Source organism: Lipophrys pholis, assembly GCF_963383615.2.
Source record: "Lipophrys pholis genome assembly, chromosome: 12".
Lineage (NCBI taxonomy): Eukaryota > Metazoa > Chordata > Actinopteri > Blenniiformes > Blenniidae > Lipophrys > Lipophrys pholis.
This window is the reverse complement of record NC_137641.1, coordinates 1,693,947-1,721,305: the sequence shown is the minus strand read 5'-3', so window position 1 is coordinate 1,721,305 and position 27,359 is coordinate 1,693,947. Positions and strand designations below refer to the sequence as shown.

At 43.4% G+C, this 27,359-nt stretch overlaps 2 protein-coding genes across 3 annotated transcripts; both read left to right on the top strand.

Moving 5' to 3' along the window:
• Positions 1–1,706: 1,706 nt before the first annotated feature.
• slc31a1 (solute carrier family 31 member 1) lies at positions 1,707–9,196 on the top strand. 2 transcript variants are annotated; one of them, XM_080476844.1, is made up of 7 exons: positions 1,707–1,865; positions 4,909–4,969; positions 6,202–6,311; positions 6,400–6,466; positions 6,551–6,719; positions 6,806–6,853; positions 7,335–9,195. In XM_080476844.1, exons 3-7 carry the CDS (start codon positions 6,204–6,206, stop codon positions 7,534–7,536), a joined length of 594 nt encoding a protein of 197 aa, XP_080332970.1. In that variant the 5' UTR covers positions 1,707–1,865; positions 4,909–4,969; positions 6,202–6,203; the 3' UTR covers positions 7,537–9,195. The 2 variants fall into 2 exon arrangements, with proteins under 2 accessions (XP_080332970.1, XP_080332971.1); XM_080476845.1 differs by lacking the exon at positions 6,806–6,853 and having other exon boundaries at positions 7,335–9,196.
• A 14,515-nt stretch (positions 9,197–23,711) lies between these two features.
• Positions 23,712–26,758, top strand: slc25a46 (solute carrier family 25 member 46). The gene is made up of 8 exons (XM_080476463.1): positions 23,712–24,162; positions 24,405–24,447; positions 24,935–24,992; positions 25,086–25,163; positions 25,272–25,372; positions 25,519–25,575; positions 25,644–25,701; positions 25,828–26,758. The coding sequence occupies exons 1-8, from the start codon at positions 23,871–23,873 to the stop codon at positions 26,431–26,433; spliced, it is 1,293 nt and encodes a 430-aa protein (XP_080332589.1). The 5' UTR covers positions 23,712–23,870; the 3' UTR covers positions 26,434–26,758.
• Positions 26,759–27,359: the final 601 nt, after the last annotated feature.

Sequence of the window (27,359 nt, the reverse complement as noted above, 5' to 3'; positions counted from 1 at the left end):
TTCCAGGACGTCCTGCAAAGTTACTGGTGACGTAGGCGAGTCACGCTGGTGTTCTAGGAATTGGAAAACGGTCATGAAGTAAGTTGGAAGTTTGTAGATGTATAGGAGTAGATTTCAAAGTATGCTGCTGGAGCGACGTGGCCGCCATCTTGGATGAGGACCCCCTCCTCCTGTACTTTGACTTATACAGTTGAGATAATCACAACTCATTGACGTTTCGACACATTTTCCTCGTTTGGGCTTCCGCTGTGGCCCAAGATGCTCTTGTGAACGTGACCTCTCCCAATAAAATACTTTATTAGGACTGTAACAGCACTGATTAAGTTAGGTATTAAGGTCACAGCTGAGATCTTTGTCAGATATGTATGGACTGAGCAAGCTCTATGTGCTGCTTACGTGGCCTTTCTCTGGGTACTTTGATCAATGTCAACCTGACGTGTGTGTGAGTGTGTGTGTGTGTGTGTGTGTGTGTGTGTGTGTGTGTGTGTGTGTGTGTCTGGGCTGTGACATGACAACCCTGAATCTCGCTCTGTTTATCTAACCATATGTGTGATAAAGGCAGCACCAATACAAAACACACTGTATTCATATTTTTTTATTAATAAGTATGATTGCTGATTGTGATTCTATAGAGTAAGAATCAGAAACAGATTTATTGCCAGGCATAGTTTATACAATACAAGGAAATGGTTGCGTGGGATAGGTGCCAAACAGTAAAGATAGTAAAATAGTGCAAACAAGACAGAAAAACCAGTGCAAAACAAAAGTAACTTAAAACATATAAGTGAGTGAATAAAAATAAGAACTATTTGGTGCTACAACATTTTGGAAATGTTTTTTTTTTTTTTTTTTTTTTTAAACTTTACTTTTGGGACATTTTGAACATTATAGACAGACAATGTGAAATACAATACCATAAAAAAATTAAGTGAACATGTCACATCTGAAAGTCAACCTCCCACCCACCCGCCTGAAAATGTTTGGTTTCCCACACATTAACAGTGTCTTAGTATTATAAATCTAAATTTTCATTTAAAAATCCTACTGGAGTGTAAATTTGATGCACATTCAGACTAGAGGTCCGTCCAAATTGTCCCCCAGAACTCCTTCTCTGTCCACTTCTCCTGAACCCTGGAACTGTTCTGTGTGGCGGCCATGATGAGGACTGTCTGAATTCTCAATAAGCAAAGGAAAGGAGGCTGGTTGCTTCCTTTAGAACCTCCTTTAACCTAGGAACCACTGATGCTTCCTTTAGAACCTCCTTTAACCTAGGAACCACTGATGCTTCCTTTAGAACCTCCTTTAGCCTAGGAACCACTGATGCTTCCTTTAGAACCTCCTTTAGCCTAGGAACCACTGATGCTTCCTTTAGAACCTCCTTTAGCCTAGGAACCACTGATGCTTCCTTTAGAACCTCCTTTAGCCTAGGAACCAGGGATGCATCCTTACGCAAAGGAGGCGAGCGCATGCTGCCCCACAATTCCTTGCGGTGACAAAATTTAAAGGGACCCGCTCAACCGAGCGTTTAAGGAAACTCACGGTGTCGGAAAAAAGGAGCAGATCATGTAAGTTACCAAAGCAATAATCTGCCTTGAACAATTTTAAATCATATGAAACTCAAATGCGCTTTTTTACAAACTGTAGGACGTCCTCATCCAAGATGGCGACCACACCGACGTGAGGTGTAAGCCCCGCCTCCATTATGTGAGACGTGATGACGCATTGAGCGACGTGGTGCCAGAGCGGAGTTGAAGCGACTTTCTTCTTTCTTCTCGTCTCCCGTCCGTCGCGTTTCTGTCCGCTCTCCGTTCAGCTTCGTGTTTCTGCGGAGGAGAAGAGAAGCGAGAAGCCGCGGGAGTTTCCGGGTGAGTCGGCTGTTTTTTTTCACGGTGTTTGAACTGTCAGTGACCTCTGCTGCCACACGCTAGCCTCCCCGCTGCCTGGCGCACCGAACTCCATCAAAAACATCCACGATTTTATACGTTCGGTCTTTTATACTGAAACCGGAGATTCCAGGCGCCCCCCGCGCGGCAGGTTCAGCTGGGTTGTGTGTGTGAGGCCGCGGAGCTCCGCTGTGTGTCAGCTGGACCCGAGCGCCGGCTGGAGGACGTGGACTCCAAGAGGCGCGTGCACGCGGAATCACAGGGTAGCGCGTGTACACGGTCTAAGAACAAAAGTCCTGACCTGTGTGTGTGTGTGTGCGCGCGCGCGTGTGTGTGTGTGTGTGTTGACCTGAGTTAATTGTGGGTCTGGATGAAAGAGGAAAAAACCCTGAGAACAATGAAGCTGAGAGAGTAAACAGCAGGAAGAGGAGGATGAGGAAGCTCCAGAAACAACACACACTGAATGTGCTGCAGTATAAATAGAGTTTTAACAGAAAATAATAAAATACCTAAGAAACACCCGGGTCAGTCAGAAGTAAACTTTTCGTTTGACCTGTTTGAACGTATTGATGTGATGATGAAGCGGTTCCGGTTGGTCCTGCTCTCTGAAGTCCTTTACCGTCAGTCTGAGCAGGTGGAACAGGAAGCGCAGGGAGCTGGCCAATCAGAGCAAGGTTTCCTCCGTGGTGTCATGACTCTATAGTCTCGTCTATATTGCCCTGGGACTTGGTACTTTTATTTTGACAGTCACCATAATAACAATCCAACTTGGTGGTCTGTCGACTAGTTCTCTCATTGTTAATGTTTAGAGTTCGTTGTTCTCTGCTGCATGTGTGTGTGGCTTCAGTACTAAAACTAAAAACAGCACCAACTAGTGTCCCAATAAGAGAACTACATATTTTCTTCTGTTGCTGAGTAAATAGACGTCGTTTTCAGAACGTTATTGCGTAAACACAAAACTTTTGTGAAACGCGAAGGCACAAACGCTGCGTTTTCATGTGGAACCTCATGGAAGCGGGGTCTATTGATCGGCGGCCATGATGAGGACTGTCTGAATTCTCAATAAGCAAAGGAAAGGAGGCTGGTTGCTTCTTTTAGAGCCGGGGTCTCAGACTCGATGTACCGGGGGCCGCTGGAGGCCGAGTCTGGGTGAGGCTGGGCCGCATCAGGGAGTCCACAAAAAAAGTTGTACAAAAAAATCCTCATATGCCTTTATTAAGAGTTTTAATGAGTTCTTGTGAACATGAAGTTTCCTGAACATGAATGGAACCTTGAATGAAGATCATGACCGGTTCTTCTGAACAGGGTTCTCTTGCCTTCACTTCTTCTCACATATCTGAGCCACATTTGGCTCGAGTGAAGAAGCAGTTGAGACTCGAGCAACCTGCAGTTTTTAGGTCCCTCGAACCGTCACCTCTCCAATTATACTGATCCAGTGGAAGTGGACTTTCATGCTACGTGTGGTGGAACGTGGACCATCATCTCCAGACTGCAGCAATTCTTATCAGTTTGTGGTCTTTATAAAGACAAGTAAAGAATGATGCACTCATTATATGACTCTTTCATATTTTATGTAAATAATGCTAACTTTTACTTTAACACTCACCTACCATGAAGAGCACCATGACAGGACCAGACCCCACATGACAGGACCAGACCCCACATGACAGGACCAGACCCCACATGACAGGACCAGACCCCACATGACAGGACCAGACCCCAGACCCCACATGACAGGACCAGACCCCACATGACAGGACCAGACCCCACATGACAGGACCAGACCCCACAGAACCCTCTTCACTCCTGGTTGCCCACCCACAACTAATAAACCAAACTAAACTAGATGAGTTAACTAACTACAGGAACAAAGCAGTCGGGGTTATTTTAGGTTTGTAGTGTTGGTAATGATTGTGTTGTGATGATGTAGTTAGTTAACTCATCTAGTTTAGTTTGGTTTATTAGTTGTGGGTGTGAAACCAGGAGTGAAGAGGGTTTTGTGTGTGTGTGTGTGTGTGTGTGGGGGGGGGGGGGGGGTGATGCTGCCTATTGGGTGTTATCAAAGTTATCAAAGATCAACGTTTACAGATTGATTAGTGGAAAAGACGTTCTTATCTAACCAATTCCCAATACTGTCGAACGTGAGAGTGAAAATATTAACCACTGAAATAATTCTACGTGCAAAAGACATGTCATGCCCCAACAATCTTTTAAAGTACATGAACTTACCAAAGTAAGTAAACTCAACGTCACGTCTACTCTCACTTCCTGCTTTGGAGTTTCACTTCAATCGCGGGCCGGATTAACGTTATACTTTAGCAGCAGGGTGCGGGCCACAAAATATCGTCTCGCAGGCCGCAAATGGCCCGCGGGCCGTGAGTTTGAGACCCCTGCTTTAGAACCTCCTTTAGCCTAGGAACCACAGATGGTTCCTTTAGAACCTCCTTTAGCCTAGGAACCACTGATGGTTCCTTTAGAACCTCCTTTAACCTAGGAACCACTGATGCTTCCTTTAGAACCTCCTTTAGCCTAGGAACCACTGATGCTGAAAGTCTGACTGCCTCACCACCGTGATCACCTTTCCTTGACTCCTTTAGGAAGCCTCCTAACACCTTTCCTTAACTCCTTTAGGAAGCCTCCTAACACCTTTCACTAACTACTTTAGGAAGCCTCCTAACACCTTTCACTAACTACTTTAGGAAGCCTCCTAACACCTTTCACTAACTCCTTTAGGAAGCCTCCTAACACCTTTCCTTCACCCTGTGATGTCATCCAGGGGTTAAGGTAAAGTCCATAGACAATGAGATAGGAGGGACTTTTCAGACGTACCCGCTGTGACACAGACTGTTCACCTGGCAGGTGGAATTCGTCAGGTGCTGCCGTGTTCTCGCAGTTTACAGCTGTCAATCACATGAAGGAGAAGCGTCCAATCAGAGGCCGCGTGATCTGCAGGCAGCGTCTGATTGGCTGAGTCTCCTGCGGTTGTCAGTGTGTTCAAGGCTCTCTCTCTCACTCTCTCTCTCAGGTCTTCTGGATCGCCCGCTCCTCTTCAGGTGGATCAGCCAATCAAACTTTTCAGAAACGAGGTGAGTGTGAACGAGCAATCGCCATGGTTACCCAACTGTGGACTAAAAGTTTTGTGTCGTAAACGTCTCCGTACATAAAGATACACAACTTTTTACAACACGCACGTCGTGTGTGTGTGTGTGTGTGTGTGTGTGTGTGTGTGTGTGTGTGTGTGTGTGTGTGTGTGTGTGTGTGTGTGTGTGTGTGTGTGTGTGTGTGTGTGTGTGTGTGTGTGTGTGTGTGTGTGTGTGTGTGTGTGTGTGTGTGTGTGTGTGTGTGTGTGTGTGTGTGTGTGTGTGTGTGTGTGTGTGTGTGTGTGAGATTCTGAATGCAGCCTGTTTTCGTTGCACTTGATGAGGATTTAATTGGATTTCGTTAAAAGTTAAGACGTGTACGACGCCGGCTCGTCTGAACAGACAGCCCGAGTGTTGCTGTCGGCGACCGCTGTCCTTTCTCTTAGCGCGCCATGATCTAATTGGCCGATGACAGCCGGCCATTCGCAGCGCACCGATTGGCCGGCTCGCTGTTTCCTGGCCTCGGGGCTCGACGGCCAATCAGATTAAGGGGGCCAGTGATGTGGGGCTGTTACCATGGTTACAGTGGGATGGGCGGACCGCCGCGATGTCACCAGGACTCAGTCTGCGTGTGTCTGCGGACGAGTCGGCATCGCGGAGCACCGGTAAGACACCGGATTAGACTGGTTTAGACGGTTCAGACAGGTTATCACTCTGGTTTAAACTAGTTTAAACTTGAAACTAGTTTTAAACTGGTTTGACCTGGCTTAAACTGGTTCAGATGGGTTAGTACTCTGGTTTAAATCTGGTTAGACTAATTTCAGGTGGATTTGAAGCTCAGCAGGTCGTGTGTGTGTGTGTGTGTGTGTGTGTGTGTGTGTGTGTGTGTGTGTGTGTGTGTGTGTGTGTGTGTGTGTGTGTGTGTGTGTGTGTGTGTGTGTGTGTGTGTGTGTGTGTGTGTGTGTGTGTGTGTGTGTGTGTGTGTGTGTGTGTGTGTGTGTGTGTGTGTGTGTGTGTGTGTGTGTGTGTGTGTGTGTGTGTGTGTGTGTGTGTGTGTGTGTGTGTCAGAATCATTGTTGTCGGGTTCTTTTTTTCTTTTGGAGCTATAAATAGATCCATGAAACCAGTAAATGAGTGACGATACATTTTGATAATAATTGATTTCATATATATATATATATATGTGTGTGTCTGTGTGTATGTGGCAGCTGAGTCATGGAAGCTCTTGTGTCCCTCAGCCATGGATCACATGGACCACAGCCACCACACCTCGGCTCCACCCACCACCCACAACCACGACCATGGAGGAGGAGGAGGAGGAGGAGGGGTCCATTCAGGGCACGGCATGGTGAGGGGCCGAGCTAACGACACATCACCGGACTGAGCTAAAGGCTGGTGACGTCACAATGATGTCACACTGTTGTGTTGTTGTCTAGACTTTTAACCTGGACTACATCGGCGTGGAGCTGCTCTTCTCCGGACTTGTCATCAACTCAGCTGGCGGTCGGTCATTCACACCTTTTTAAAAGTTTCTGTTTTCCACCTTCACGATGTGCTGACCCCGCCTCCGTCCTGTCGTCCAAACAGAGATGGTGGCCGCCTGTATCGGGGTCTTCCTATTGGCCGCCCTGTACGAAGGTCTGAAGATTGGCCGCGAGTTTCTGCTGCGCCGCAGTCAGGTCAACGTACGCTACAACTCCATGCCGCTGCCTGGCACCGACGGGACGGTGCTCATGGAGACTCACAAGACTGTTGGGTATGTTGCTAATGCTATGCTAATGCTACATTAACGGGCCGCCATCGCCCGCGTCACATGACCATTGTCTGCTCACTGATTGGCAGTCACCATGGGATCAGAGCAAAGTCCCGCCCCCCTGAAAGGTCTCTAAGGTAACGTCTCTGATCTGGATCCTGGTCCAACTTCTGGTTTTGGTTGTTTTTTTCCTGGATCTGGTCCGAGCCGTAGTTTGGTTCTTGGGTTAGATTTTGATCTCATCTTGTCCTGGTTCTGGCTTTTGGTTGTTGTTCTGCTTCTGGCCCAGGACCTTGCACTGTTCCTGTTCTAGGACTTTGCACCAGTTCTGGTTCTGGTTTTATGAAACACTTATGCTAACCACTAATGTTTCTGAAATAACTCGTTTATAAGCGGTGGTGTTAGCATTAATGTCTTGCTTCAGCTTACGTAGTGTTAGCACATTTAGCTGTTAGCATGGTCTTGATCATTTCACTGAGACGGCTAAATCATCAGAGTGGTGAATACTAATGCTGACAGCTAAATGCTAACTGCTCACATTGATGGAAGTTATGCTAACCTGAGATGAGATGTCCATCAAGCTAACTGTGATGCTAACGCCTTGTGTTGTCCGGACAGGCAGCGGATGCTAAGCCCCGCCCACTTCATGCAGACCCTGCTGCACATCGTCCAGGTCGTCGTCAGCTACTTCCTGATGCTCGTCTTCATGACATACAACGGCTACCTGTGCATCGCTGTGGCGGCCGGCGCCGGGATGGGCTACTTCCTGTTCAGCTGGCGGAAGGCCGTGGTCGTCGACATCACCGAGCACTGCCATTAGCCTCGTGCCGTTACCATCGTCTGCCAAGTATAATCGATTAACGCTAACTAATCTCCCACTCGGCATTAGCATGCTAGTCTCATGCTAATGACGTTAGCTTGTAGGACACACGTTACCTGATCACCACGGTAACGGCACATCAGATTATAGGGCAGCATACACTCTAACAAATCAAGTTAGCGATTAAGCTCTGTATCGCAGAGAAAAGCACTTTTAGTTCGGAAACTTCATGACAGTGTTTAGTTATAAATTTTAACTCCAGCTGGTGGGCCGGCCGGCCAATCAGAGCTGGAGTCCCTCAGGAGTCTTTCATTGGCCAAATCAACTTTTTGTAATTGTAGTTTTTAGTGCCACTATAACTGGAAGGTTCACTAACCTAAACCAACGAAGCTTCTCTTTTACACACTTGTTTTGGTAGCTGGCCTGTTAGCTAGCCTGTTAGCGGAGCCACCAATCAGAGCGAGTTATCCAGTCTTTGTTTATTAGAAAGTAATTTATTCTTCTTTAAATTTCAATCTGTAGCTTTAATTTGTAAAAAAAACAAAAAACAAAACAACTGCAGATTGCATACAAAGATGGCCGACACACACACTCTGCTCCCGGTGGCTGCCGGGGCCACTACAGCTTGTTAAGCCCCGCCCTGATGGCAGGAAGAGGACACCTCATGATTGACAGCTGCTGGAAGCAAATGTGGGCGGGGCCTCAGGTGTTGTCCATCTTTCCGTCTGATCTGTCATTGACATGTAAACAAACCTGTTTACCAGTCGTTTAGCCTCTCGCTCCTCAGTTTTAAATTGCAAACTGTTTCAACGTTCAAATTTAGATTTTTCAGGTTTTTTTATGTTAAAGTTAGTTTTATTAGTTTTTTTTGTTTTGTGGGATATTTTTTGGGCCAATCAGAATCCCGATTTAGACTGATCAGAAACAAAACTGTTTAATGAATCGTGACATGGTGTTGACTCCATATCAGCCAATTTATGTTGGTTAGTAAAATCATGAGCTGTTTCTATGGTAACCGTCGGCCTTAAAGCTGCTGCCCGCTGCCTTACTGTCGCTAGCGACAAGTCACTACTGCTGGTCCACAAACACCTGGTCCTCACCTGGTCTCACCTTGTCTTCACCTGTTCTGGTCTCTCTGGCACTCTGTAGTCTCTTCAGCTTCTTCGTGTCTAGTTGATGTATTGATGAACTGATTATTGTTGTGATTTTTTTATTTTATTTTAATCGATTCACACCAAGGTGGGAGGAGCTTACTTTGTGGACCAATGAGATTGCAAGGACAGATGTCAGTTACTGTAGTTTTTAAAAGCGCAGCTTGCAGTCTGTGGACAGCCTCGTCTCACCTGGGACCTGGAGTCATGGGGCGTGGCCTCTGTCCACGGGAGGCAGGGCCTTGTCTCACTTGTCTGGACACCTGAACATCCCACTAAGAACCGTGTTCACACTGTGTGTGGAACCTGGACCGCCAGTGGGTGGGGCCTCATCTTAATGGGGCGGGGCCTTGCCTCATTGGGGCGGGCCTTGTCTTGTGTGAATCTAAACATGAAGTTTTGTCTTGACAAGCATCTGGGAAGGAAACACTTTAATGTGGATGTAAAACAGTTAAAATGTCAAAAATGCTGGAATTATTGCAACAAAATAAAGTTTATGTAGAATCTGTTCTGTGCTGCGTTCCATTCTTTTATTTCCGATCCTCCATAACGTTGGGACTCTGCCCAGAGCGCTTGACAATCACGACGTCCAGCTGTGCAGCTGCCTCTGTCGATGTTTTTATGGGAACGTCTGGAATACGCCCACCTTGAGTTTATTCCACCCAAGAATTCCCAGGGAACCTGAAGGCACCACGACGAGGTCATGAGGCGTCCTCAGGTCAGCTGCTCCGAAACAACTATCGTAAACGAATTTCTCTGTGGTTCAGTCCTTTTTCCATCTTCACATTTACATCATTCATTAATCATTGTTCCAATATCACATGATGAGATTCCGACAGCAGACGAAGTGAACGATGACGTGTAGAAATTCAGATTTTCAAGGTTAGATTGTGAAAAAAAAACTTGTGGAACATGAAAACGGGGGAGCAAGAAACCGCAGTCGGGACATTTACTGCTCAAAGGGTCAGTAGTTCTTCTCTAACCGTAACCCAGGAAACTTGAGGTAGGTCCATTGTCCCTCCTAACTCAAGAGGCTGCCAGTGGGGAATCCAAAATGGCCGACAATATGGCTGCTTCCTTGTGATCGTCGCCACATTGTTCCGCCATTTTGTTCCAAAACACAATCACAGCGCCACTGTCGGTGGGAGGCAGGAGTACATGATCCGCAGTGCGACCGTACTTCTCCAGAATTGAAACCCCGCCAGTGCGGTATTAAATAATGGCGGCGTAAGGGCGCCGTCATACGTGTTTGTGGTCGCCGCCATATTTAAAAGGCAGAATGACGTCAGTGGCTAAAGTTACGTCATGGCTTCATGGGTCATGTTCAGTTCTGGGAAGTACAAGTACACTGGAAGGTCCATCCAGGTAGATTGTATCTGAATAAAGCTCAGAGAGTATTTCTAAGGTCCAGAGCCAAGTGGAGTGAGGAAGGAGAACAAACCATCATAATCCACATTCAGTTTATAAAAACATCCTAGAAAGAAAAGATTCACTCTCATGATGAAGAGGGAAGAATACTTAGAACCAAAAAGTACAGTGAAGGAGATCCTGAATTTCTTTAGATACTGTATGATTCTTCTTATTCTAAACAAAATACTGAATTACTTTAAATCATTATTACTGTAAATGATGAAACCTTTAGAAATGTTAGTGAGGAGGATTTAAAATTGAAGAATCATGATAAAAACAGCCTCTGACTGATCTCCAGGATCAGATGGAATCACTACAAACCTTCTGAAAACACATTAAAACGTTGATATTTGAGGCAATAATGTTTTAATGGAAATGAATTATTGATAAAGAAACAAGGTAGAATTATTTCAGGATGTATATTTGTCATATTTCCTTCCCTTCAGGACAAAATAAGAAAAGTGTCTCATCTAACTCCACTCTGCTCGATTCTAAATTCTGCTCTACATTTACATGTCGGTTTATATCCAGATTGTTGGTGAGCCACTAACAGAAGTTTATTCTGTTTTATACTTCCTGCCTACATGATTGACTAAGTTCTCTAACTCTGCTGCAGCTGTAACCACAGTGAAGCTCAGGGTCAGAGGTCAGAGGTCAGCTGTAACCACAGTGAAGCTCAGGGTCAGAGGTCAGCGGTCAGCTGTAACCACAGTGAAGCTCAGGGTCAGAGGTCAGAGGTCAGCTACTAAACTGATCTGCCTCCTTCATTCATCCAGTGACAATGTGGCTGCATGAAGCAAAACAAAGGACCAGAATGGAGAATAACTGTAGTTTCTTCAGCAGGAAGGAGGAAATGTCCATGACAAACCTTCAACATGACCTACCTATGACAACTTTAAAAGAATCAAACCATCATAAATCATGTCATTGTTCTTTATTATATATACAATCACAGGGTACTTTAATAGAGAAAACCCAACTAATCCACATGAGCGACGGTGGAAAGGAAGAAGTCCCTCTAACAGGAAGAGACCTGCAGAAAGCAGACTCAGAGGTGGAGGCTTCCTGCTGGCCGGGTGGGGGGAGAGGACAGAGGACAGAGGAGAGGACAGAGGAGAGAACAGAGGACAGAGGAGAGGACAGAGGACAGAGGAGAGGACAGAGGAGAGGACAGAGGACAGACAGATAGATAAGAGAGAGATCCACCCGGAAGACTGATCAGGACAGGAGGCTTCAATCCACCTTCAGCTCCACTGTCAGACATCCGGCAGAGAGCACGGACTACAGGAGAGAAAGGTAAATGTTAGTGACATGTAATAGTGACATGTAATAGTGACATGTAATAGTGACATGTAATAGTGACGTGTAATAGTGACGTGTAATAGTGACGTGTAATAGTGACGTGTAATAGTGACATGTAATAATGACGTGTAATAGTGACGTGTAATAGTGACATGTAATAGTGACGTGTAATAGTGACGTGTAATAGTGACGTGTAATAGTGACATGTAATAGTGACGTGTAATAGTGACGTGTAATAGTGACATGTAATAATGACATGTAATAGTGACGTGTAATAGTGACATGTAATAGTGACATGTAATAGTGACGTGTAATAATGACATGTAATAGTGACATGTAATAGTGACATGTAATAGTGACGTGTAATAGTGACGTGTAATAGTGACATGTAATAGTGACGTGTAATAGTGACGTGCAATAGTGACATGTAATAATGACATGTAATAGTGACGTGTAATAGTGACATGTAATAGTGACATGTAATAGTGACGTGTAATAATGACATGTAATAGTGACATGTAATAGTGACATGTAATAGTGACATGTAATAGTAACATGTAATAGTGACGTGTAATAGTGACGTGTAATAGTGACATGTAATAGTGACATGTAATAATGACATGTAATAGTGACATGTAATAGTGACATGTAATAGTGACGTGTAATAGTGACATGTAATAGTGACGTGTAATAGTGACGTGTAATAGTGACATGTAATAATGACATGTAATAGTGACATGTAATAGTGACATGTAATAGAGGTGAATAAAAAGGACAGAAGCTCAGTTTCGGTCCTCCAGCAGTCTGAACCTCTGGCAGCTTCACTAGAAAATGGTCTCAGGTGTCCTGAAGCAGCTCTCACTGGAAACTTTAATAGAAAAGTCTTCATCCTAACCTGAACATGAGAGGCTGTGTCAGACTCTTTAACTGAAACTGGATCTGGTTCCACATCAGAGGAACCAGAAAGCTGAAAGCTCTGCCTCCATTCTACTTTTAGAAAAGCTAGGAACCTCCAGTAAGCCAGCACTCTGAGAACCAAGAGTTCTTCTGGGGAGATCTGGGACCAGCAGTTCTTTAAGATCTTTAGAATTAGTTGAAGACTTTTTAAGCAGTGACTTGGACCCCCTGATAATAGGGAGGTACAATAGTTACTCTGGAAGTAAATACATGGATTAACTTCTCAGTGTCACTCTATCAATATATTCTGGATTTTAGAGAAATTATGCAAATATACAGATTCCAATAGATTAGATGGTGATGAGCGACAGCAGTGCAGCTTCACTCTACTATCAGGTGAACACAGGAAGATATAGGATTACTACTACATCACCGGAGGTAGTAGGAAGATATAGGATTACTACTACATCACCGGATGTAGTAGGAAGATATAGGATTACTACTACATCACCGGAGGTAGTAGGAAGATATAGGATTACTGCTACATCACCGGATGTAGTAGGAAGATATAGGATTACTGCTACATCACCGGATGTAGTAGGAAGATATAGGATTACTACTACATCACAGGATGTAGTAGGAAGATATAGGATTACTACTACATCACCGGATGTAGTAGGAAGATATAGGATTACTACTACATCACCGGATGTAGTAGGAAGATATAGGATTACTACTACATCACTGGATGTAGTAGGAAGATATAGGATTACTACTACATCCGGTGATGTACTAGGAAGATATAGGATTACTACTACATCCGGTGATGTACTAGGAAGATATAGGATTACTACTACATCACCAGAGGTAGTAGGAAGATATAGGATTACTACTACATCAGCGGATGTACTAGGAAGATATAGGATTACTACTACATCCGGTGATGTAGTAGGAAGATACAGGATTACTACTACATCACCAGAGGTAGTAGGAAGATATAGGATTACTACTACATCACCGGATGTAGTAGGAAGATATAGGATTACTACTACATCAGCGGATGTAGTAGGAAGATATAGGATTACTACTACATCACCGGATGTACTAGGAAGATATAGGATTACTACTACATCAGCGGATGTAGTAGGAAGATATAGGATTACTACTACATCACCGGATGTACTAGGAAGATATAGGATTACTACTTCATCACCGGATGTAGTAGGAAGATATAGGATTACTACTACATCAGCGGATGTACTAGGAAGATATAGGATTACTACTTCATCACCGGATGCAGTAGTAAGATATAGGATTACTACTACATCACCGGATGTAGTAGGAAGATATAGGATTACTACTACATCACCGGAGGTAGTAGGAAGATATAGGATTACTACTACATCACCGGATGTAGTAGGAAGATATAGGATTACTACTACATCACCGGAGGTAGTAGGAAGATATAGGATTACTGCTACATCACCGGATGTAGTAGGAAGATATAGGATTACTGCTACATCACCGGATGTAGTAGGAAGATATAGGATTACTACTACATCACCGGATGTAGTAGTAAGATATAGGATTACTACTACATCACCGGAGGTAGTAGGAAGATATAGGATTACTACTACATCACCGGATGTAGTAGGAAGATATAGGATTACTACTACATCACCGGATGTAGTAGGAAGATATAGGATTACTTCCACTTTCGGTGATGTAGTAGGAAGATACAGGATTACTACTACATCACCGGTAGTAGGAAGATATAGGATTACTACTACATCACCGGTAGTAGGAAGATATAGGATTACTACTACCTCCCCTGAGGCCTTCAGACTCTCTTGTTCATCATGTCCGGTCGGTTCCCCTGTGAGAACATGTTAGAACGTTCTCCCTCTGGCTATGATGACCTCTGCCTCAGGCCTTGTAGGACCTTCATCAGGATGATGATGAGGATCTGAAAGACCTTGACAAGGTGCAGGTAGAGAGGTTTACAAAGACTCACAGTATTGAGTACTCTACTTCTATGATGTCCTCCATTCCATTCATCATCTTACTTCTGGGAGCAAAACATCAAAAGGTAACGGACGAGTCTCTGGTCCTTCTGGATTCCTGGGACTTCCTCCATCTCCTTCAGGATCTCCAACATCTGCTGCAACACAGAGGAAGACAAGTAGACAAATCAAACTGATGTTAGGTAGAAACTGAAAGGAAACGTCCTCAGTTTGAGCTGCTGCTTCAGGGAAAGTGATGCTGACGACATCTTCCAGAGGTTCATTCTGTCTGAACAGACCCTCGACTCCATGACATCATCATGGAAGATCTGAAGACAAAGAGCAAAGAGAGAACATAGAGCAGCTCTAGAGAATAGAACCACTAACAGCACAGTTAGTTTCCCTCTCCTTGATCTGCTCTCTGGAGAATACAGTCAGGATCTCCACCCTTCTACACCTCAATCATCCTGCAGATTAAAATGAGTTAAAAAGAGTTAAAATGAGTTAAAAAGCAGCTCCAACTGTGACATTTACACTTTGATTAAAGTCAAAACTACTGGAGTTTATTTGTTCCTGTCATTTAACAACAGGAATCAGCTGACATGTTGTTTTCACAAGGTGATCATCAAACTGTTCTAGTCAACATAAAGGAGAGCAGCTCAATATGTCACCAGGTGTTTCTCTCATTCTGCCAAACCTCCTGCATCTATTGAAGTACTGAACCAACTACTGTAGTACCTGTACTCTCTGTTTGGGGGTTGATCCACAGCTGAATGATGCTTTGGGAACATTTGTGGATTTTCCAGCACAATGGACATGAAGCCTCTGCAAACTGTGACCTCCACCCATTCTCCACCCAATCTCCACCCATTCTCCACCCATTCTCCACCCATTCTCCACCCATTCTCCACCCATTCCACAATTTCAACATGTGGATATAAAATCCTGCAAAACAAAAGACGTGTTCACGTAATTTAAAAAAAAATAAAAAGATTTTTTTCTTTTTGTCTGAAAAAAAACTTCATATGATGATGAAAAGGAGAGAAGAACAATTTCATAATTATCTGAATCACACACACACACACACACACACACACACACACACACACACACACACACACACACACACACACACACACACACACACACACACACACACACACACACACACACAATGAACCAATGGCTGGAGACAAAGTAATACTCTAACATCATTTCAGGAGGCCGAGGCTGAGGAATGAGATGGATCAGCTGTGATCTTTTTATCAGAGGATATGTAGGTGGAGGAGTGATGGTTCATGGGAGATATGTAGGTGGAGGAGTGATGGTTCATTAGAGATATGTAGGTGGAGGAGTGATGGTTCATGGGAGATATGTAGGTGGAGGAGTGATGGTTCATGGGAGATATGTAGGTGGAGGAGTGATGGTTCATGGGAGATATGTAGGTGGAGGAGCGATGGTTCATGGGAGATATGTAGGTGGAGGAGCGATGGTTCATTAGAGATATGTAGGTGGAGGAGTGATGGTTCATGGGAGATATGTAGGTGGAGGAGTGATGGTTCATGGGAGATATGTAGGTGGAGGAGCGATGGTTCATGGGAGATATGTAGGTGGAGGAGTGATGGTTCATGGGAGATATGTAGGTGGAGGAGTGATGGTTCATGGGAGATATGTAGGTGGAGGAGTGATGGTTCATGGGAGATATGTAGGTGGAGGAGTGATGGTTCATGGGAGATATGTAGGTGGAGGAGTGATGGTTCAGGTGTTACATGTTGTTATTTCAAACTAAAAGCCAACCAGGCTGAGCAGAGTCTGGCTCCATGCTGGAGGACTGAGTGATGCGGTTGAAGGAGTGAGAAGGTCCTTTGGTCATTTCTTTTCATTTCAACAAACAGCTTTTCAACCCACATTTACTTTAGCAAGTTTTCTTGTGGTAATAAAAGAGGTTTTTAATAAACCAACACATGGAACAAAGATAGAAAGAGCAACATAAACATTCCAGCTGATCTTACATTGCTCCTAACAAAACTATCAAAGTATTCCTCCTCTCATTAATACTGATAGAACCTCAGCTCCCATTTCATTCTTATTAGTGCAGGCTGATATGTTCTACAGAGACAAGAAAGATATTGTTTACCTGAACAGAAGACAATCCTTTACTCTGTTGAGCTTCCAGTACACGTGTGAAGAATCCAAAGACGAAACAATAAATGTACGTTTGAACAACGCGGCGCCGATTTCATTTATGTCGAGTGGGTCCCGCCACGTCACTTCCTGCATGTGCGTGTCGTCTACGTCACTTCCTGTGGGTCGGCTTTCGTGTAGTAACTTCCTTCATGTTCAGTCCATTTCGTCACTTCCTGTGGGTAGGGTTCTATATACGTCACTTCCTGTGGGTAGGGTTCTATATACGTCACTTCCTGTGGGTAGGGTTCTATATACGTCACTTCCTGTGGGTAGGGTTCTATATACGTCACTTCCTGTGGGTAGGGTTCTATATACGTCACTTCCTGTAGGTAGGGTTCTATATACGTCACTTCCTGTAGGTAGGGTTCTATATACGTCACTTCCTGTGCGTCATTTTTAGCGTCATTTCCGTCCGTGCTTCCGCATAGCACCATTTCAAGATGGCGGCTACTGAGAAATAAATATGGCGCCTGCAACACCGCCATCTTGGTTTTCCCCAATGGCATCTCTTGCCATCTCTTGCTACGTTTCGATTCAGGTGCGTCAGCGTTCGACTACGTCACTTCCTTGCGCGTCCACTTCCGTGTACGTCACGTCCGGAGCGGCGGTCTCTGATTGCGTCATTTCAAGATGGCGGCGCCCGTAAACCAGTATGGCGGCGCCGCAACACCGCCATCTTGGATCTCCCCACTGGCATCTCTTAGGAAAAGACGCAAAACGGGGCCTTTATTCCACAAACGCAGTTCAACGCACATTTATCCTTTCTTTACGTGTCTTTCGTATCTCAACACAGTCGAGGATCGCAGTAGATAGCAGTAGTTCTACCAGTATTAATGAGAGTAGTAGTAGTTATACCAGTATTAATGAGAGTAGCAGTAGTTATACCAGTATTAATGAGAGTAGCAGTAGTTATATCAGTATTAATGAGAGTAGCAGTATTAATGAGAGTGGCAGTAGTTATACCAGTATTAATGAGAGTAGCAGTAGTTCTATCAGTATTAATGAGAGTAGCAGTAGTTATACCAGTATTAATGAGAGTAGTAGTAGTTATACCAGTATTAATGAGAGTAGCAGTAGTTCTACCAGTATTAATGAGAGTAGCAGTAGTTATACCAGTATTAATGAGAGTAGCAGTAGTTATATCAGTATTAATGAGAGGAGCAGTAGTATTATCAGTATTAATGAGAGTAGCAGTAGTTATATCAGTATTAATGAGAGTAGCATTAGTTATATCAGTATTAATGAAAGTAGCAGTAGTTATATCAGTATTAATGAGAGTAGTAGTAGTTATACCAGTATTAATGAGAGTAGCAGTAGTTCTACCAGTATTAATGAGAGTAGCAGTAGTTATATCAGTATTAATGAGAGGAGCAGTAGTTCTATCAGTATTAATGAGAGTAGCAGTAGTTATACCAGTATTAATGAGAGTAGCAGTAGTTATACCAGTATTAATGAGAGTAGCAGTAGTTATATCAGTATTAATGAGAGTGGCAGTAGTTATATCAGTATTAATGAGAGTAGCAGTAGTTATATCAGTATTAATGAGAGTAGTAGTCATTATATCAGTATTAATGAGAGTAGCAGTTGTTATATCAGTATTAATGAGAGTAGTAGCAGTTATACCAGTATTAATGAGAGTAGCAGTAGTTCTATCAGTATTAATGTAGTTATACAAGTATTAATGAGAGTAGCAGTAGTTATATCAGTACTAATGAGAGTAGTAGTAGTTATACCAGTATCAATGAGAGTAGCAGTAGTTATATCAGTAAAAATGAGAGTAGTAGTAGTTATACCAGTATTAATGAGAAGCAGTAGTTATACCAGTATTAATGAGAGTAGGAGTAGTTATATCAGTATTAATGAGAGTAGTAGTAGTTATACCAGTATTAATGAGAGTAGCAGTAGTTATATCAGTATTAATGAGAGTAGCAGTAGTTATACAGGTATTAATGAGAGTAGTAGTAGTTATACCAGTATTAATGAGAGTAGCAGTAGTTATATCAGTATTAATGAGAGTAGTAGTAGTTATACCAGTATTAATGAGAGTAGCAGTAGTTATATCAGTATTAATGAGAGTAGCAGTAGTTATACAGGTATTAATGAGAGTAGTAGTAGTTATACCAGTATTAATGAGAGTAGCAGTAGTTATATCAGTATTAATGAGAGTAGCAGTAGTTATACAGGTATTAATGAGAGTAGCAGTAGTTATATCAGTATTAATGAGAGTAGTAGTAGTTATACCAGTATTAATGAGAGTAGCAGTAGTTATATCAGTATTAATGAGAGTAACAGTTGTTATATCGGTATAATGAGAGTAGTAGTAGTTATATCAGTATTAATGAGAGTAGCAGTAGTTATATCAGTATTAATGAGAGTAGTAGTAGTTATACCAGTATTAATGAGAGTAGCAGTAGTTCTATCAGTATTAATGAGAGTAGTAGTTATACCAGTATTAATGAGAGTAGCAGTAGTAATATCAGTATTAATGTAGTTATACCAGTATTAATGAGAGTAGCAGTAGTTATACCAGTATTAATGAGAGTAGTAGTAGTTATACCAGTATTAATGAGAGTAGCAGTAGTTCTATCAGTATTAATGAGAGTAGCAGTAGTTATATCAGTATTAATGAGAGTAGTAGTAGTTATACCAGTATTATGAGAGTAGCAGTGGTTATACCAGTATTAATGAGAGTAGTAGTAGTTATATCAGTATTAATGAGAGTAGTAGTTATACCAGTATTAATGTAGTTCTATCAGTATTAATGAGAGTAGTAGTAGTTCTATCAGTATTAATGAGAGTAGTAGTTATACCAGTATTAATGAGAGTAGCAGTAGTTATACCAGTATTAATGAGAGTAGTAGTAGTTATACCAGTATTAATGAGAGTAGCAGTATTAATGAGAGTAGTAGTAGTTATATCAGTATTAATGAGAGTAGCAGTAGTTATACCAGTATTAATGAGAGTAGCAGTAGTTATATTAGTATTAATGAGAGTTGTAGTAGTTATACCAGTATTAATGAGAGTAGTAGTAGTTATACCAGTATTAATGAGAGTTGTAGTAGTTATATCAGTATTAATGAGAGTAGCAGTAGTTATATCAGTATTAATGAGAGTAGTAGTAGTTATATCAGTATTAAGGAGAGTAGCAGTAGTTATACCAGTAACTGGTAGTTATACCAGTATTAATGAGAGTAGCAGTAGTTATACTAGTATTAATGAGAGTAGCAGTAGTTATATCAGTATTAAGGAGAGTAGCAGTAGTTATACCAGTATTAATGAGAGTAGCAGTAGTTATACGAGTATTAATGAGAGTAGTAGTAGTTATACCAGTATTAATGAGAGTAGCAGTATTAATGAGAAGCAGTAGTTATACCAGTATTAATGAGAGTAGTAGTAGTTATACCAGTATTAATGAGAGTAGCAGTATTAATGAGAAGCAGTAGTTATACCAGTATTAATGAGAGTAGTAGTAGTTATACTAGTATTAATGAGAGTAGCAGTAGTTATACCAGTATTAATGAGAGTAGCAGTAGTTCTACTAGTATTAATGAGAGTAGCAGTAGTTATACCAGTATTAATGAGAGTAGTAGTAGTTATACCAGTATTAATGAGAGTAGCAGTATTAATGAGAAGCAGTAGTTATACCAGTATTAATGAGAGTAGCAGTAGTTATACCAGTATTAATGAGAGTAGCAGTAGTTCTATCAGTATTAATGAGAGTAGTAGTAGTTATATCAGTATTAATGAGAGTAGCAGTAGTTCTATCAGTATTAATGAGAGTAGTAGTAGTTCTATCAGTATTAATGAGAGTAGTAGTAGTTATATCAGTATTAATGAGAGTAGTAGTAGTTCTACCAGTATTAATGAGAGTAGTAGTAGTTATATCAGTATTAATGAGAGTAGCAGTAGTTATACCAGTATTAATGAGAGTAGTAGTAGTTATATCAGTATTAATGAGAGTAGTAGTAGTTCTACCAGTATTAATGAGAGTAGCAGTAGTTCTATCAGTATTAATGAGAGGAGCAGTAGTTATACCAGTATTAATGAGAGTAGCAGTATTAATGAGAGTAGCAGTAGTTCTACCAGTATTAATGAGAGTAGCAGTAGTTATATCAGTATTAAGGAGAGTAGCAGTAGTTATACCAGTATTAATGAGAGTAGCAGTAGTTATACGAGTATTAATGAGAGTAGTAGTAGTTATACCAGTATTAATGAGAGTAGCAGTATTAATGAGAAGCAGTAGTTATACCAGTATTAATGAGAGTAGTAGTAGTTATACCAGTATTAATGAGAGTAGCAGTATTAATGAGAAGCAGTAGTTATACCAGTATTAATGAGAGTAGTAGTAGTTATACTAGTATTAATGAGAGTAGCAGTAGTTATACCAGTATTAATGAGAGTAGCAGTAGTTCTACTAGTATTAATGAGAGTAGCAGTAGTTATACCAGTATTAATGAGAGTAGTAGTAGTTATACCAGTATTAATGAGAGTAGCAGTATTAATGAGAAGCAGTAGTTATACCAGTATTAATGAGAGTAGCAGTAGTTATACCAGTATTAATGAGAGTAGCAGTAGTTCTATCAGTATTAATGAGAGTAGTAGTAGTTATATCAGTATTAATGAGAGTAGCAGTAGTTCTATCAGTATTAATGAGAGTAGTAGTAGTTCTATCAGTATTAATGAGAGTAGTAGTAGTTATATCAGTATTAATGAGAGTAGTAGTAGTTCTACCAGTATTAATGAGAGTAGTAGTAGTTATATCAGTATTAATGAGAGTAGCAGTAGTTATACCAGTATTAATGAGAGTAGTAGTAGTTATATCAGTATTAATGAGAGTAGTAGTAGTTCTACCAGTATTAATGAGAGTAGTAGTATTTATATAGTTCTGTTAGGAGCAATGAAAGTTGAAGTTACTCTTTCTATCCTGGTTCCATGTTTTGGTTTATTAAGTTCATTTCTTTCCTTATGAAAACTTGTTCCAGTAACTTTTGATGTGTTCAGAGACGAATGTCCCGACATTGACCTGTAGCAGTAATGGTATCGTACTGTAGTAATGTATACAACGTGCTCAGTGCTGTGTTTTTATCGGTTTCATCTCAGATAGATGCTATATACTGTATATATATATGTATATATATGTATATGTATATATGAGCTATTTCTCATCATATGTAAGAGACACTTCCCATATTTATATATATATATATATTTATATATATATAAAACATCGAACATGTTTTTAGTCTTTTCTGTGAAGGTTTGCATCAGACATTGAGAACTGTCTTTTCTTTCTCTGACTTCTTTCCCCCTGAAGGAATCCAGATTATTTCTCTATTTAGTGGTGTGGACAGTGTCTTCATTCCTCTGTCCTTAGTCTCCGTCCCTGCTTCCTCCCGTCACTGTCCAACCAGGTGCTGGACAGTGTCTTCATTCCTCTGTCCTGGGTCTCCGTCCCTGCTTCCTCCCGTCACCTTCACATATGTACCTGATTTGTTTTCCACTTCAAGCCTCTTTTCTATGATTGACTCCACAACTTTCTCTTTCTCTCCCCGCCGTGACTTTTAATTAATGTTAAGCTACTTTTTTCAAAGGAACTAAGTGTCTTTATGTCTAAAAATACATTAATATTCATCCTCGGTCAATAAAATGTGACTAATAATTAACTAATTATAATAAGGCGACTAATTAGGAAGCATCTATTTGGGATGAAACCATTTTTATCAGTGCATTCACATGAGAAAACTATGAATGCTTATGAGAGAAATTTAAAATCAAATGTATAAAATGCTGCAATGAATCATTTAGATGTTTGTCAGTAAAGTTCAATGTTTACGTCCGTCTGTTCCTCATAGAGAACTGAAATTGTATTTCTCTTCACACCCACATTTAAAAAATAATTTCATGTGTACAAATATACAATATACAAGAAATAATTGAAGTACATACAGGCTAAGAATATAATACGTTAAGAGAAGTATATAAAGTTAAATAAGATAAACACGGCAGTGAAATCAACAGTAAAGTAACAGGAAGTTCTAACAAATATAAGTGTTGATGATTGACTTGGTTCTTTCAGAGACGGTTTCTATTGGATCATCAGAGCAAACAGAAGATTCCAGAACGTCTTCCAGAGACATCTGGTCCCACATGGCTGAGCAGAGAGCAGGACGGGTAGTAGTGGGGGACACGTCCACCCACACCTGGTCAGTGAAACTAGCTGTCAACAGGTAACAGGAACACCTGGTCAGTGAGACTAGTTGTCAACAGGTAACAGGAACACCTGGTCAGTGAAACTAACTGTCAACAGGTAACAGGAACACCTGGTCAGTGAGACTAGTTGTCAACAGGTAACAGGAACACCTGGTCAGTGAGACTAGCTGTCAACAGGTAACAGGAACACCTGGTCAGTGAAACTAACTGTCAACAGGTAACAGGAACACCTGGTCAGTGAGACTAGTTGTCAACAGGTAACAGGAACACCTGGTCAGTGAGACTAGTTGTCAACAGGTAACAGGAACACCTGGTCAGTGAGACTAGCTGGTAACAGGTAACAGGACCACCTGGTTAGTGACACCAGCTCCTTCCTCCCACTAAGCTTGACCCTCTCTTCTCCTTCCTTCGGACTCTTCAGCCTCGTCACTCAGGCCTCCAGCATGGACCCAGACTCTGCTCAGCCTTGAGGGCTTTGAGTTTGAACCAACAACCTGTAACACCTGAACCATCACTCCTCCTCCTACATAACCTCTGATATGAAGATCTCACCTGGTCCACCTGCTTCTTCAGCCTCTGCCAGGTGAGATGATGGTAGAGTAGTGCTTTGTTTCCAGCCATTGGTTCATAATGAGTGTGTGTGTAGGAGGCAGATCACTATAAGATTGTTCTTCTCTCCTTTCCATCCTTTCACATTCAGTAATTTTTTGTCCATATCTTGAATTTATTTTATTCCAAATGAAATAAACAAACAAATGTAATGTGAATACATCTCTTGTTTTGCAGGATTTTTTTTATCCAGATACAGAAATAACCTTTTCCAAACTATTGGCTCAGATTTCATATACATTCTTTAAATAAGAATAAAATAAAAACAAAGATGTAGTGTTTCTTTTCCTAGGATTGTTACCGATGAGGACGCCAACGGACCTCCCGTCCAGCAGAGGGCAGTAGCCGGGCCCTCTGCTGCCCCCCATGGGATTCAAGCGTTTCCGGGTCGCTGCTGGCTGTTGCTTTGCGGGTCAGACTGATCAGGTCGATCGATCTTCCGGTAACCGTTTCCTCGGCAGCTCCTCCGGGACCGCTCGCCCTTCACTTCTATGCCCGCCTCCTCGCTCCAGTAGCCGGATCTCCTCGCGGTGCTCCCGCCTCCACTCCTCACACCGACCACGCCATGGCCTCCAGGCGGCCAGACAGCTTCGACGGGCTGGGCTACCGGGGCCGCGACGATCCGCTGTACGGAGCCGGATACCCGGTCCGGAGCGCCGGAGCCCCCGCTGAGGTGCAGCACCACCATTGGGTCACCACGCCGCCGGACATTCCCGGCAGCCGGAACCTGCACCCCGGGGAGCGGACCCCGCTGTACGACGAGCCCCCGGGGGAGGCCGGAGCTCCGGGAGCCGCGGCCGGCTGGGGCGCACCACAGGCTGGCTGGAGCGCACCGCAGCCCGGCGTGCCGCCCGCTGGTGTGTTTACTACTTTATAACAGTCGGAACGTTAAAATGTTTAATTATTAAGGTGATAAGACTTATTAGAAAGGTCTATTTATAACGTTTATAGTTCAAATCAGCTGAAGCAGGCTAACTGTTAGCCTGCTGCTAACATCATCATTATAAAGTCCAATATTGACGTTGGTCCTCAGCTCAGCTCAGCTCAGCTCAGCTCACAGTGTGAAGGGGTTTAATCCACTGTTCTGTTCCTGTTGCAGAGCAGCTGAACCGGTTCGCAGGGTTCGGAATCGGACTCGTCAGGTTGGTTCAGTTCTTATGGATCAGTTATTATCAAGACGGTTTAACGAAATCCCATTTTGTTTAATTTTGCTGTATTTATACAGCATCAAACACAATAGTCAGTTCAAGTTACTTTTACTGAGAAACACCAACAAACCACATGAGCAACTAGAGAAACCTGCAGAACCAGAGTCCGAGGAGACAGGCTTCGAGTTTAACATGTCGAGTATCATCTGGTTCTCCTGATCAATAGGTTAGTGTATCATCTGCATAACAAAGGAAGTTAATGTTTCCTGATGATCTTCCTATGGGAAGCAGTAGAACATAAAGAGTGGAGGTCCTGACACAGAACCTTGTGGAACTCCAAGGTTTAACTTCAGTCTGAGCTGAAGAGCCGTTAATGTGGGGACGAGGGGGGACCTCTCTGATCAATCGTGTGTGTGTGTGTGTGTGTGTGTGTGTGTGTGTGTGTGTGTGTGTGTGTGTGTGTGTGTGTGTGTGTGTGTAGTCTGTTCACAGAGAACGTCCTGGCTCACCCCTGTATTGTCTTCCGCAGACAGTGTCAGGTAAACTTACCTGGTGACATCACTTCCTGTTAATGTGAACAGATATGTTAATGAGCTCTGACCTGCTGCTCTCTGATTGGCTCTTTGTCTCAGGTAAACTACCACGCCCGCTCCTACCACCTGACCCCGTTCACCGCTGTCGCCGTCATGTACTCCATCACTAAAGCACAGGTACATACACACACAGTTTTCTTTTATTGGTGAAGTTGTTGTTGTTGGTATTTATTTATTTTAACTCAACATTGTTGTCTGACGTTTTGTTGTTGTTGTTTACTCCAGGGTGTGCGGGCTCTGTGGAAGGGGATGGGCAGCACCTTCATCGTTCACGGCATCACACTCGGGGCTGAGGGAATCATCAGCGAGTTCACGCCGTTACCACGGTAACCACTGTAACCACAGTTACCACGTCCTCTGCAATACGGTGACATTTCTGACTGTGTGTGTGTGTGTGTGTGTGTGTGTGTGTGTGTGTGTGTGTGTGTGTGTGTGTGTGTGTGTGTGTGTGTGTGTGTGTGTGTGTGTGTAGGGAGCTTCCTCACAGGTGGAGCTGGAAGCACCTGTCGGGACATTTACTGCTCAAAGGGTCTGTAGTTCTTCTCCTTCTTCTCCTGCACGTTGAATCCAGTCTGACCTTTGACCTCTGACCCACAGGTTAACAGCCGTGGTGGCTCTGCCCTTCTACTGTGCCAGCCTCATCGAGACCGTCCAGGTGAGTCCACATGGAAACCCAACCAACATGACCTGAAGGAGATGTTCTCATATGGAGGTCAGGTGGTCTTGGGGGTCAGCAGGTCAGGGGTCACATGGTTTCTGAACGTCTTCCCTCTTGTGTCAGAGCGACATCGTGCGGGATGAGTCGTCGTCCGGCCTGCTGGACTGTGTGCGTGAGGGTGTGGCCCGCCTGCTGGGGGTCGGCGCCCCCCACAGTCACCGCCTGCTGCCCCTCAGCAACCTGCTGCTTCCCGCCGCGCTGCACGCCATCCTGCGCTACGCCGTGGCCGCCGCCGTGCAGCGCGCGGCGCTGTGGCTGCTCCAGCGGCGCCGAAAGCAGCGCGCTGATCCTTCTGACCCGTTGGACCCGCTGGACACCTACTTCCCTGAGCTGGCGGCAGCGTGGGCGGGGTCATTGGTGGCTGACGTCATCCTCTTCCCCCTGGAGACCTCGCTGCACCGCCTCGCCCTGCAGGGCACGCGCACCATCATCGACGCCACAGATGGTGCTGTGGCGGCGGGAAATGGCAGCAGTCCGCTGGTCCTTCCCGTCAACACGCAGTACGACGGCGTCCACGACTGCCTGCACACCATCCGCCGCAAAGAGAGTGGGGCTGGCTTCTACCGAGGCTTCGGCGCCCTGCTGACACAGTACGCTCTGCACGGAGCGCTGCTTGCTGCCGCCAGGACGCTGCTCAGGCTGCTGCTGCTGGACGCCAAGACCAGCTAGAGCATTGCCATGGAGACAGACATGTGACCAACAGGATCACTCCCACCACCATCCATCAACCAATCACAACAGCCAATTAGCCTAGATTAGCTTGACATCACTTCCTGTAGCAGCATGAACTTCCTGTTTGTAAATACTGACAGCTGATTGGTCCTGTGTAAACAAATATGTCAACCTGCCGCTTCTTCCGTTTCTGTAGTTTTTGTAAAAAGTTGTAAAAAATAAAAAAGCTCTATGTGTTTAAAAAAATGTTTAAAATAAATTATTTGTGATTATTGTCTGAATAAAATTAAAGTAAAACATTTCCAATGTTTGGGTTTCATACATCCATCTTCTCCCTCTTATCTGTTTCCGGGTGGTGGTGGTGTCAGTCTGAGCACCGTCACCCAGATCACAATGCACCATTAAGAACCTTCCTGCAGGTGGAGAGCCCACAGGAAGGTGGAGAGCCCACAGGAAGGTGGAGGCCCACAGGAAGGTGGAGAGCCCACAGGAAGGTGGAGAGCCCACAGGAAGGTGGAGGCCCACAGGAAGGTGGAGAGCCCACAGGAAGGTGGAGGCCCACAGGAAGGTGGAGGCCCACAGGAAGGTGGAGAGCCCACAGGAAGGTGGCGCCCGGCGTGGGACATGAGACGGAGAGTCTGATGCTCTACCTACTGAGCTGGCCAGGGGTTTTATACATCTAAATAATTTCAATATTAATGTGTGTGTTTCACTTTTTGTACCTTGAAGTGAATTAAACCTTTTTGAATATAAATAGGAGGCAGAGAACATGAGATGTGGAGTTCCTCAGGGTTCCAACCCGCGTACTCCTTTATTGTAAGTTTTGAGTACTTGTGTTGTTTTTAGGTAAAGAAAAAAAGCAACCAGTCACCATCTGTACGAAGAGCGCCCCCTGCTCGTGGAGCAGGAGCTTTAGTGTACAG

Bases quoted from the DNA above. Each gene is read 5' to 3' on its own strand.
- slc31a1 (XM_080476844.1), top strand. From the start codon at position 6,204: ATGGATCACATGGACCACAGCCACCACACCTCGGCTCCACCCACCACC. The intron at 6,312-6,399 runs GTGAGGGGCCGA...GTTGTTGTCTAG, and splicing joins TCCATTCAGGGCACGGCATG to ACTTTTAACCTGGACTACAT. The intron at 6,720-6,805 runs GTATGTTGCTAA...ACTGATTGGCAG, and splicing joins GAGACTCACAAGACTGTTGG to TCACCATGGGATCAGAGCAA.
- slc25a46 (XM_080476463.1), top strand. From the start codon at position 23,871: ATGGCCTCCAGGCGGCCAGACAGCTTCGACGGGCTGGGCTACCGGGGC. The intron at 25,373-25,518 runs GTAACCACTGTA...GTGTGTGTGTAG, and splicing joins GAGTTCACGCCGTTACCACG to GGAGCTTCCTCACAGGTGGA. The intron at 25,702-25,827 runs GTGAGTCCACAT...CTCTTGTGTCAG, and splicing joins GCCTCATCGAGACCGTCCAG to AGCGACATCGTGCGGGATGA.